At 35.7% G+C, this 13254-nt stretch overlaps 1 protein-coding gene across 1 annotated transcript; it reads left to right on the forward strand.

The window, feature by feature from the left end:
* Window positions 1–7636: 7636 nt before the first annotated feature.
* Window positions 7637–9180, forward strand: LOC114287558 (transcription factor MYB114). The gene is made up of 3 exons (XM_028230943.2): window positions 7637–8136; window positions 8326–8455; window positions 8695–9180. Exons 1-3 carry the CDS (start codon window positions 8001–8003, stop codon window positions 9023–9025), a joined length of 597 nt encoding a protein of 198 aa, XP_028086744.1. The 5' UTR covers window positions 7637–8000; the 3' UTR covers window positions 9026–9180.
* Window positions 9181–13254: the final 4074 nt, after the last annotated feature.

Genomic DNA, 13254 nt, shown 5'->3' on the forward strand with positions numbered 1-13254 from the left:
CTATAGCATTGGAGCTCGACCTCGCCAAAAAAAGAAGAGAAAAAGCACTAATTCACATTGCCTCATACCAACAAGAGTTATCCAGGAAATACAACAAAACAGTGCATCCAAGGCAATTCAAGATCGGAGATTGGGTACTGCGCAAAGTAATGGAAAACACCTTGGTTCCAGGAGATGGCAAATTAGGGCCCAATTGGGAAGGACCTTACAAAGTCGTTGGGTTAGCCGGCAAAAGGGCATATCATTTAGAAGATGAGGACGACAAGGCAATTCCCAGGCCATAGAATACTGCCAATCTCGAGTTATTTTATTTTTAGCATTTCTTTAGAATACTTGTAATTTTTCTTTTCCCCAATAACACAAGTAGTTTTCTTTTCAGCATAAGTGTCTTTACTCTGTAAAAGTTGTTTTAGTAGACTAGGGGCATTGAAAGAATAGTTGGCCAGAAAAACCAACTTAGAGGTTGGCTGGAAAAACCAACACCCCTCCTAAGCCTAGGATAAGGATCCAGGTTGCAGGACGTTTGGTTAGAACAACCAAACACTTTACTTTAGGTTGGCTGGAAAAACCAATCTAAAGGTTGGCTGGAAAAATCAACACCCCTCCTAAGCCTAGGATAAGGATCCAGGCTGCAGGACGTTTGGTCGGAATAACCAAACATTTTATTCTAAATTGGCAGAAATAACCAATTTAGAGGTTGGCTGGATTAAACCAACTCTTGGTACTCTTTAGCCGCGGTAAGGATTTCGGCTAAAGAGTGGCTAGCTGGATTAAACCAACTCTAAGGCCTCGTTTGGGAACAGGCTATTTTAGTAACTTTTTGGCTTTTTACGAAAAGATGTGCAGAAAAGTAGAGAGGGTGATGTGATAACTTATAGTAACTTTTTGGCTTTTTGGCTAAAATAGCCACTCCCCAAACGAGGCCTTACTCTTTAGCCAAAGAAAGGATATCGGCTAAAGAGTGGTTAGCTGGATTAAACCAACTCTTAGTACTCTTTAGCCGCGGTTAGGATATCGGCTAAAGAGTGGTTGGCTGGATTAAACCAACTCTTAGTACTCTTTAGCCAAAGAAAGGATATCGGCTAAAGAGTGGTTGGCTGGATTAAACCAACTCTTAGTACTCTTTAGCCGAATAAAGGATATCGGCTAAAGAGTGGTTGGCTGGACTAAACCAACTCTTGGTACTTTTTAGCCGAAGAAAAGACATCGGCTAAAGAGCGGTTGGCTGGACTAAACCAACTCTTAGTACTCTTTAGCCGAAGTAAAGACATCGGCTAAAGAGTGGTTGACTGGAATAAACCAACTCTTGGTACTCTTTAGCCGAAGAAAGGATATCGGCTAAAGAGTGGTTGGCTGGATTAAACCAACTCTTAGTACTCTTTAGCCGAAGTAAAGACATCGGCTAAAGAGTGGTTGGCTGAATTAAACCAACTCTTAGTACTCTTTAGCTGAAGTAAAGACATCGGCTAAAGAGTGGTTGGCTGGACTAAACCAACTCTTGGTACTCTTCAGCCGAAGTAAGGACATCGGCTAAAGAGTGGTTGGCTGGATTAAACCAACTTTTTGTATTCTTCAGTCGAGGTAGGGATCTCGGCTAAAGAATGAAATGCAGGTATACTCATAGTTGCAATGATTAAGACCGAGATAAAGTATCTCGGCAAGAGAATACTGTACCTCATGCAAGACATCAGTTAGAAAGTAAAGGTATAAGCATAAAGATCAACCGAAATAAGGATCAAAGCCAAAGAGGCTGGAAAAACCAAACTCTTATTATGCTTCAACCGAGATATAAATCTAGGTTGAAGCGGTTGACTAGTATGGCCAGTCTGATTACAAAATTAAAACCGGAATGAATTATCTCGGCAAGAGAATGCACTACTTCATTCAAACTACAGTAAAAAAACAAGTAAAGCAGCAAACCGAGATAACAGTTAGAGCAATAAAAGATTTTTTCATTAGCAAAGTTTAAAGCAAATACAAAGGAGGGGCCCCAACCCGGTTACAAACTTTTTTTCCAACAAAAATAAGAAAAATACAAAGTCAGTCAAACAGGTCATCAAGATCGGCATCAATATCTACATGGAGCCCGGTTTCATTTGGTAGCACGGTCTCAGTTGGATGAACGGTTTCAGTAGGCAGCTCGCTGGTCAAGTCTTCCACCAATGGCTCCAACCGAACTAATTGTTCGACAGGGTCATTGACAACCGAAGTATCCTTTGGCACGGCTTCTTCTTCATCATCTGAGTTCTCAAGAAATTGTTGTTGAAGAGCAGCAGCATATTCCGTCATAGAGCCCGGAAATGAAGTATGTTGGAGTGTTGAAGACCTCGGTCCTTGGATCGTGACCGAGCTGCTCTACAGCTGCCCTCCAACCGCACTTGAAGAAGAGATCCTTGGCAGCTTCACATTGTTTAATGTAAGTCGCCTCCCCCTCCTTGAAACCCCGGAGCTCGGCATTATCAGCATCCTTCTTCAGCTGCTCTATCTCGGCGTTTTTCTTGCCCTCAAGTTTAGCAAGTTCGCGCAAATATTTGTCTTTGATCACGGCTGTAGCTTTTTGTTTTTCTGTTTCAACCGAGCTAACAAGTCTGGCCAGACGACCATTCTCGGAATTTAGCTCGGCTATTTGTTTCCTGGCTTCTTCTAGTTCGGCAGTTTTTTCAGTTACCTCCGCCGTGGCTTGCCTTGCAGTCTTGCGTAGTTCCAGCACGCGCTTATGGGCGATGTGGCTCTTCTGCATGGCCTGCAAAAGAAGGGGAAAGACTTATAATCAAATCAAGATAAAAGTTGTGCAAATTAGAAAGATCAACAGAAAAAGCTACTTACAAGCACCATTGGCCGAACGAATGGCTTTTAGTTCGGTCAGATTTTTGTGATGCTCCATGTCTGCTGGAAGGCAAACACTCCTGGCAAGATTGAATGCCATCATGTGATCCTTCTCAGCGACCACCGAGTCAGTATCCTGAATAGCTCGGTTTTGAAAAGTGATTTTGGGCTCCCACTTGGAGGAGCCAGCCCGGTCAGAGTGCTCCGGTTGCGGGCTCGGTGGAGGGCTTGATAGAAGAAGGGTTTCGTCTTCATCAACTAGGCGTTGCTCGGTTTGGGTAGTCCGGGTACGGTTGTTTGGGCGAGATAAGGACGGTTGTTGAGATGGAAGGGCCACCACGATCTCCTGAGCCTGGTTGGACGGTGGTACCTCGGCTCGGTTGGTTTCGGTTAGAAGGGCCCTTACTCTATTCCTCTTCGCCATTTCTTCTTCAGCAGTAGTACGGACTAGGTTGATTTGTGGCAAGGTCGGGTCCGGTTCAGGAGAGGCCTCTAGCAAAAAATCTGTTACTTTGACTTTTCGTCGGCTGCTATATCTATACGTCGGCTCAAAATTCAGTAGTTTGGCCCAGCTTCTTTCAGGGTATCGTAGTGCGGCGCGAAGTGTGCCTAGGTCGGGGTAACTGTATAATGACTTAAGGTGGGCTGAATCTGCATAAAGAAGGCAAGTGTTAGTTCGGTTCAGAAATAGGTGACCGAAATAAAGAGAAGCATGCATTAGAGCCGAGGTAATTATACCGGTGGTTCCTTTATTTCAGTTTATTCGGTCACCAGGAATCTGGGCTTCATGGTCTTCAAAGTTCCCAGAAACCCAGAAGAAATCATCATCGTTCAAGTCTTTATCCGGTGTGTTCGTTATTATTTTCTCTTGACGACGGCGTATTCTTAGATAGTAGACCCAGCCATCTTCTTTTGATCCTATTGAATATTGATGAAAGAGTTCGGCTAAGCCGAGGTTAATGCCAGCTCGACAGTTTAGCTCGGCTATACCGTTAATTATGCGATATGAGTTTATGGAAAGCTGGGTTGGGCATATCCTAGTTTGCCTAAGGAATTCACAAAGTAAGGGCTGAACAGGGAATCTTAGGCCAGTTTCTACAATGGAAAGGAGGGTGAAGGGAACAAAACCAGGGTTCTCCCAAGGTATGATATCTTGTTCGGTCAAGGTGAGATGGACGTCATCAGGGATGTTATAATCCTTTCGGAATTCGGCCAAACCCCCCGGTGTGTCTACCAAGAACCTATATTTACCCATTCTCTTTTAAGTTACGAATAAATTAAGCTTGTGTTAGCTCGGTCGGAGAAAGGTGCTGAGTAGTTCGGTTGAGCGCTCAAAGGAGTGCCTGGGCAACCTAAAGTTTGCAAAGTGAAAAAGAGGTGTTAAGCACAGCTCGTGGGACCGTGCTAAAAAGAACAAAAAGGGGCAAGATAAATATAGTCCTAGCTCGGTTTGAAAAAAGAATTTGGCATCTTGGTTTAGGGGTTCGTTATTTCGTTTTGTGCAAAGGTTAGTGTTAGCCCGGTTGAACCTCTAAGGGCAGCGCTCTTAGTTCGGTTTGAACTATGAAGGCTGGGTTAGCCCCAAGTTATAGTTCGGCCGTGGTTGAGACTAACAGACACACTATTACGCAGACTTAGTGCGGATTGCTAGCTCGGCTGAGTTAAAACAAGAGGTGGTTTGACTTGTTGAAACTATTGTTATAACCTGAAGTGTTAGTTCGGTTGAATGGCCTGGCTAGAGTGACATCAACTATAAACTACTTTTTAGTTCGGTTGTACAGTGATTTTGGATCAAAATCAGTGTTTCAGTTTATTCATGAAAAGCCAGAGGTTCTATTACACGAAACAAAGGTATGTGTTTAGGAAAAACACACAAAATACATGTATTGTAAAAGCAAATGCGAAAACAACAAAAATAAGGCAGATTTGAGTAAACTTACTAGATCAAGAGGAAGAAATCGGAGATGGAAACAACGGCAATGAAGAACACGAACTCAGCAAGTTCAGGGTTAAAGAAGCTCAAAAACGAGAGAGTGAGAAGAGAGAATGAATAGTGTGGTGAGTGATTCAAGAAAACAAAGAGTTTTGTTTTGATGGAAGGACCAGAGGCGGGAACTGTTCAAAATTCACGGAGTACGAAGACGGCGTGACAGCTGCATTAGGCCAATCAGAGGGGGCCACGTGTCATAGGAATGAGAAGCGATTCAGTTGCTGTGATTGAAGAGACGTTTTGACCGGACAGGTACAGCCTAGTGTGAATTTAGCTCGGCTGAAAAGGCGAAAATGGTTTTTAGCCCGGCTGGAAAGGCTAAAAGGGTTTTTTACCCGGCTGGAAAGGCTAAATGGTTTTAGCTCGGTTGGAATTCTGAAATTTTTTTAGCTCGGCTGGTAACAGGTAATCCCTATCATGCTACGCAGATGGAATTAAGGGGCAATTGAGAGGGTAATTTATACTTATAAATTGGGCCGAGCTGGGTAATGGGCCGTTATGCGCCACATTGCGAAGGGTTGAGTAAAAAGGCCATGAAGTTACTCCGGTCCAAGAGAGGTGTAAAGTTACTCCGGTCCGCAAGAGACCTGAAGTTACTCCGGTCCCAAAGAGCTTACGGTAAGTTTGGTCGTTACTCTCAAAGTTATCCCGGTTTGGGCCGGAGTATTGGTTATTCCGGTTTAGACATACCGTGGTTAGCATTAAGAAGAGCCAAGGTAAGAGTGGTGTATGGAAGAGCCGAGTTAATGTTATCTCGGTCTAGTCTGCAGCTTAGCATAGCTATGCTTACCTCGGTCGTGTTGAAGTCTGATCATGGTAGAACCATCTCACTTAGTTTATGCAGTGAGGGGGGGTGTTGAAGGATAAATATTATCTTTCAGGAGTATGAATTATAGGAGGATTCTACATGGAGGAGTAAAAGTCCTACTAGGATTGTGCCACGCGGAACCTATAAAAGCTTACAATATCACCTATGGAGAGGTAACACAACTTTGATTTCTGAATACACAGAACTTTTGTCTACTTGTCTATTTTGCTGACTTAGGCATCGGAGGAGTTTCCGGCACACACCCGCCGGCTAGCTCACGTTTGTGTTTTCAGGGAGTAAAGCGACGACGTTTGGAGGAACGCAGACTTGATCAACAGGACTATACAAGAAGGTTTATTTCTTTCCCGCACAATTTGAATTATAAAAATGATCATACAACAAGCAAAATGCACCGTCCAATCCAAATAAGTAGACTTGAAAGAAGTTATCTCATTATACAATCTACTACCATGTAATAGCAAGCTTATATGGGCTAAAATAGTTATAAAAGATAAAATATAATTTTTAACTTAATAAAATAAAATATCACATTTCAATTATAATTATTATTATTTTTTTATAAAAATTAAAAAAATAAAAAAATTTATTTCAAACGAAACTTTTTAATATAGATTAAAAAATTAAAAAGTTAACTAAAATCCCAAAGGAAAACATGAATTCCAACTTGAATGATGCTAGAACGGAGAAGTCGGACAAAAATTCCAAGAAAAACATGCTATTGATATTTTTTGTGTTTACATATTATTTTTTTATGATATTTTTTGAGCGTCGAATAAATTAACCATAACCATATGATATGTAGGCTTTATTTCCACCGTGTCTTTGTTACCTTTTTTTATATTTATTTTTCTTTTTTGTTTTGTTGCTTTTCTTTTTGTCCAAAAGCAGGTGTAAGCGCACCATAAATATTCATGATTAATCTTTTTGTTTTATTCTTCTCTCTGCTTAGCAGCCTTTGTAGTCCTACCATGTAGCACGTACAGATTTTTTTTTTTTTTAATTTCATGAACTGGTCCTGTAATTGGATACTTATATCATTTTGATTTCGAACTTTTTAATGGTGGTGTATTTAATTTTAAATTTTATTTTAAATAAAAATAATTAAAAATATTATTATTTAATTTTAAAAGTAAAGACGTTAATTTAATAAAATATAAATTAATTTAACAAAAATAAATGTCAAAAAATTATTTTTAAATTTTTAAAAATTATTTCTACTCTCCCAAAAGATAAAATTATATAAAAATAATAAAATTTTTACATTTTTATTTTTTTAATTTCTTAATAAATTAATTTTTAGTATTTATTTAGATGATAATAATATAATGGGTGGTTATTGTTAATGATATTTTTTTTATGGCTATCATGTAATAGATAGTTATATTTGTTGTCACTAGATATTTTTAAATGATTATCATGTAATGGATGGTTATTAGACTTTTAATGTGTAATCGATATATTTAATATATGAATGTTTTTAGTTTTAGATTTTTTGATTTCATAGATTGGTTTAATAATAATATCAAAATTGCTGCCATGTTTGACTTTTGAAAAAATAAAAATAATTTAACGAAAATAAAAATGAAAATTATTTCTACTCTCCCAAAAGATAAAATTATACAAAAATGATGTGTTTTAAATTTTTTTCATCAATTTAATTTTTAATTTCTTAAAAAAAAATCTGAAAATATATTCTAAAAACCAAACAAAACAAAACTTTATAACCAAGAAAATTCTAACATTAGTCATTAAAAAAAAGGCCATTACATTTCAAACAATATATATATTAATCAATACAAAATAAATTGTATGACAACTTTACCCTTAAAATAGACCATTTGTAAAGGACATATATTTAATTATCCTTATTTTGGAATAAAATTCAAAATTTAATATCAAATATATCATAATTGGAAAATTAAGAAACAAAATGAAGGGGTCAAACTAATCAGTGTAATTTTTCCTTTTTTTTTAATTAATTTTTTTTTTATGGGGTTCTCATAATATTGCTCAATCATCAGCCTCTCACAAAGAGTCAAGCTAATCAGTGTAATTTTTCCTTTTTTTTTAATTAATTTTTTTTTATGGGGTTCTCATAATATTGCTCAATCATCAGCCTCTCACAAAGTCTTTGTGAAAGTCTCTCACAAATCCCACTTATCTCACTCAGACACACACACACACACACACACACACACACACACATATAATTGGTGGTTGAGTTCCTGTGATCATTCACCAAGAAGGGTAGATGATTTAGGGACCCCATCACACCACCAACAAAGCTTTCCAAACCTCTCATACCCTCTCTCTCTCTCTCTCTCTCTCTCAAAGAAAGGGAAGAAAATCAAGAGAATGGCATCCAAGAGAACTGAGTCTATGAAAAAGGAAATCAACAGGGGTGCATGGACTGCTGAAGAAGATCAAAAACTAGCTGAGGTCATCGAAAGCCATGGTGCAAAGAGGTGGAAGACCATTGCAATCAAAGCAGGTATTGTTGATTCATATCATGAGTGATGGCTCTAAACTCTACTACTCAATTACATAACACAAGTTGCACAAAGACATGCTTCTGTGTTCAGTTCAGTGACCAGTTTCTATGTTTATAGACTTATTCTGTATGCACCGACAAGTAGCCGTACTCCTCAATTGAAGTAGATGTGATTTTCGATGTTTGCAGGGCTCAATCGATGCGGAAAGAGTTGTAGACTGAGATGGATGAATTATCTGAGACCTAATATCAAGAGAGGAAATATTACAGACCAAGAAGAAGACTTGATTTTTAGGCTTCATAAACTCCTAGGAAACAGGTGATTTTTATCTTCCCTGACACCTCCAAATTAGTGTCGTCTTCATTGCTATCGGGAATTCATCAACAGTGCTATATATTCAGAAAATTGAGCAATGCTACGTACACACAAAAATATATATTTTCTGAATATTTTCAAAATAAAAATTCTGACTGAATAGCATTTTTTTGATTTTCATAGTCTAATGCATATGATTTATTTATTTAGTTATTTATTTATTTTCTTTCTTTTCTTTCTAGATGGTCTTTGATAGCGGGAAGACTACCGGGTCGAACAGATAATGAAATCAAGAACTACTGGAATTCTCATTTGAGCAAGAAAATAAATCAAATGGAGAAACAAAATGAAGGATCAAGAGGAGAATTAGGCTCAAAGACAAAGAGAAGACGGGTAGTAGAGAAGGCCAATGAGGATATGAAAGGAGAGGAGACCTCTAATGGTGGTGAGGACTCAAAAATCAACTTTGATCATGATGATTTCTTTGATTTTTCAAATGAGAGTCCTTTTACTCTAGGGTGGGTTAGTCAATTCCTTGATCTAGACAACAATTTATGTGAATTTTCATCATAAAATTGTAGACTTTTGTTCCTCTCCTTGTGGTTTGGTTGTGTAGTGCATGAACAATCAATTTTGATGTTGAGATTGATGAATCATCACTTTGACATGCCAAATCATCTGTAAATCAACCATCTTAGGTATTCTCAATTCATTTTCCAAATTCTTTTTGTTGTGGTTTTGTTTTCAAAAAATATTAAAAAGTTATTTTCAAAATCTGTCTTATTTCAAAAATAAAAATCATATAAAAACAATGAATGTTCTTGAATTTCTCATTGTTTTTATTATTTCCAAAGCAAATAAAAAAAAAAAAAACAAAATTCTAGCATCTCTACTAATTTTTTTTGTGGTCAATTCGTGACTGTCACGTGTGATTTGTCCCTTCAAAAATAGGAGCACATATGACTATTTAAAAAATAAATAAATAAACAAAAATAAAATAATCACATGAAGCGAGGCTGAAATTACTCCACTTGATAGGCAAATAAACAGTTGACAATAAAGCATTAAAACAGCAACAATGTTACATACCACTAAATTCTTATCACTAACACCACCATTAATGATGTGATAAGTAAAAAAAAAAAAAAAAAAAAAAACTAAAACACAAAACACATGTGACAGTGAATGAGACTCACTGCCACATCTCTAGTGCAACCACTAATTAATAGTCTGTATTATTTTTTTTAAAACAGTAATGTTTTTGGAGGGTAGTTCACAATTGATGGGACGTTTTCACTTTTTTGCCTATCAAGCGAAAAAAGGGACAAATGCACAGGAGGGATATAGTGAAAGTGAAAAAAGGGACAAATGCACATTATTGGAGGCATAAGTTGGAGTATAATTGGATGATGGGACAAAAGGTTCTGGGGATTAAAAGTGTTATCATTTGCGGAGAGATTTTCTGAGAAAAGAGTCTTTAAGAGTTTTTTTCGTCGGATTAATCATTGAGAGGTAGACTTCACAGAAAATGCATGTGTTAGACCATCTCTAATTCTGAATTAAATTTGGTATTAAATTTAAAATTTAGTAAAAAAAATATTTTTTTATGCTCCAATAATTTTATTAAATTGATATCAAATCGAGATTTCACCAAACGTTTCATTAAAATGAGGATAGGTTCCGCATTTCATCAAAAAACTGTGCATGACTGTTGGGGAAAACCAACCGGTCGACCAGCCGATTGACCAATCGGTCGACCACCAAAAAGTTTAAATAGTTCCAAAAAAAAGTCAAACAGTTGAAAAATTTTTTTTTTTTTTTTTTTTGCCTTACCGGTCGACCAGCCGGTCGACTACTAAAAAGTTAAAAAAAAATCAAAAAAAAAAAATTTTTTTTTTGGCTTAACCGGTCGACCACCTGATCGACCGGTCGGTCGACCAACCGGTTATCTCGGCACAGATTTGATGAAAATTTGATGAAAATCAACCGTTAGAGCACACGGTATCAGATTGAGGAAGAAATCATTTTTTTACTCAAATTTAATAAAAATTTTGATTCAGAATTAGAGATGCTCTTAGCTACTTGTGCAGAGGAGACGCTCGTCTTGACTACTTAGGAAATTTACACAGTAATTATATCAACTATGCCACATCACTCAATATGGCACTATCATTTTGATTCTTAATACAATGAGGAAATAAAGAGAGATGAAAAGAGGAGACATGAAAAGGGTGAATTTATCCCTTTACGTCATTTATTTTATATTATTAAAGACGTATTATGAGTGTTCAATTAATATTTTCAAGTATTTTCCTTAAGAATAGGAAGAGATTTGGCCTTATGGGCCCACTTGAGGGCCAATTGACAGACTATGGCTGTGTTTTGAGACTCTCTAAACACATTTTTATCATTTGTTTTGAGTGTGTTGTTTGCTTAGAATTTTTAAAAATTAATTTTATATTTATTTTTAAAAAAAAATTTCAAGGTAGAAAAATTTGGGCTAACCAATTGACCAAAATAGTGTGTTTTTTTTTTTAATTGGCGCTTGTTATTTTTTATATTTTAAATAAAAAAAATTTCAGCATTTAAATTTTTTTTTATGAGCTTTAAATAGAATTTTGAGTTGTGTGTTTAGTTATGAGTTATAAGTTTTTGTATCAAATATCATATGTCACATCAAAAATTCCTCACTCAATTCAAAACTTATTCACCAAATAAAATTTTCACACTTAAATCATAATTTTAAAACTCACAAACTCAAAATATAACTCTATTATCAAATCATATTTAGAAAATTCTACCAAACGTTACCTATATTTTTTATTTTTATTTTTATACGATAGGATGTTAGGGGCCAGTAAATTAGATTATGATGAAAAAGTCTCAATCGTTTCATCAGTTCAAATACTGAACTTCTGATTTTCTCATAGTTTTAAGGAATAACTATATGAACCACTAGGCTAATTGCCACGCGAGAGACCATAGTTATTATTATCTAATTAATTTGATTTTTACATTAATAATCAGGTAAAAAGACTACAGAATGAATAAATCAAATTTTAACGCTTCGTTTATTTGGACTAAAAACATTTTCAAATAGAAAATATTTTTCAATGTTTGGTGGTGGTGGTGGTGGTGGTAGCGGCATGGAGGTGGGATGGCGGCAGCGGTGATAGCGACGGTGATAGTGGTAGTGGCCGTTGTGATGGTGGCGTGGCAGTGGTAGTGTGGTGACATTGATAAGATTTTAGTCCGAAAAATATCTTTTGCCTTTTAAAAATGAAAAACATTTTCTACCTATATAGCACTACAACATATAATAGTTTTAGAGACCAAATGTTTTGTTAAAGTGAAATTTTGTTACAAAAGACATTTAGGAACCAATTTCTATCGTCATGAGGATAGTCACTGAAAGATCGTCCCGAAAAGTTAAAAATAAGGTTTAGCGACAAAATTTTGAAAATGTCACTAATAAATAAACTTTTAGGGACAAAACAATTTGGTCTCAAAATGATTTATTTTTTGAGACAAAAAATTTGATCCCAAAAGGATAATAATTTATCACTAATGTCTAATTTTTGTTGCTAAAAATATAATAACACTTTTTGCAACAAAAATATTTAGTCTCTAAAAAATAATTTTGTGCCTAAATTTTGGTCTCTCAAACTTTAATTTTTTGTAGTGTAGATTTGTTTTCTGTTGACTATAGAAAATGTTTTCCATTGACTTGCATTTTTTATTGTACTTAGGCCTCATTTGGGAATATACTTTTTTAATAACTTTTTGACTTTTTGATTAAAATATGATGTAAAAAAAAAAATTAGTATGTTTGGGATAACTTTTTAATTTTTTTACGAAAAGATATGCAAATAATACAGAGAAAAAGAAATCTTTAACTTTTTGATATAAGTTGTTGACTTTTTATTTTTTTTAGTGATTTTTTAACATTTAGACTAAAAAGTAATATTGCCAAATGAAACTTAAACACTAAAAAATACAAAAAAATATTTTCTAAAAAATATTCTCTATCCAAACGAACCAATCGTTAAATAAATTCATAGATCCCTAATTTGATTTTTACATTGATAATCCCGTTACAAGGACTAATAAGAAATAATAGAATCAAAATATCGAAGTGGGCTGGCAATCCCCAATTGAACCCTTCAGCTCAATTAACGCACTAGAGAGATGTTTGATACAAACTTAGGCCTCGTTTGGCAAGCGGCTATTTTAGTCAATTAGCCAAAAAGTTACTAAATTAGTCAAAAAGTCAACAACCCATACCAAAAAGTCAAAGATTCTCTTTTCTCTCTACTTTTTGCACATCTTTTCGTAATTAGCCAAAAAGTCATCCCAAACATACAAGTTTTTTTTACCTACCTTTTTAGCCAAATAGCCAAAAAGTTACTAAATTAGCCTGTTCCCAAACGAGGCCTCAATTCATATGTGATATGCATCCTCCGGGTGATTCTATTTATACCCAAAAAAATCATTCAGTACGTTCAATTTCTTAATACTTCTTATTAAATTATTTAAAATTATAATTCACTCTCAATACACTTTTTTTTCCCCACAAATTATCCTTCCATCTAAAATCATAATTTATGACACACCTAAATAATCAACAAATCAATTCAAAAATATTCCTTCATCTCTTCTGAGTCATGGGCCTCTCTCTCTCTCTCTCTATATATATATATATATATATATATGTACGGGGAGCAAATATTCCGGCAAGCCCGTACACCTTTCTTCCGTGCTCCGTCTCTGTCCGATTGCCTGCGTACACAACGGCAGTGAGC

Source organism: Camellia sinensis, chromosome 15 (genome assembly GCF_055761805.1).
Source record: "Camellia sinensis isolate YWXY chromosome 15, ASM5576180v1, whole genome shotgun sequence".
In the NCBI taxonomy this organism is placed as follows: domain Eukaryota; kingdom Viridiplantae; phylum Streptophyta; class Magnoliopsida; order Ericales; family Theaceae; genus Camellia; species Camellia sinensis.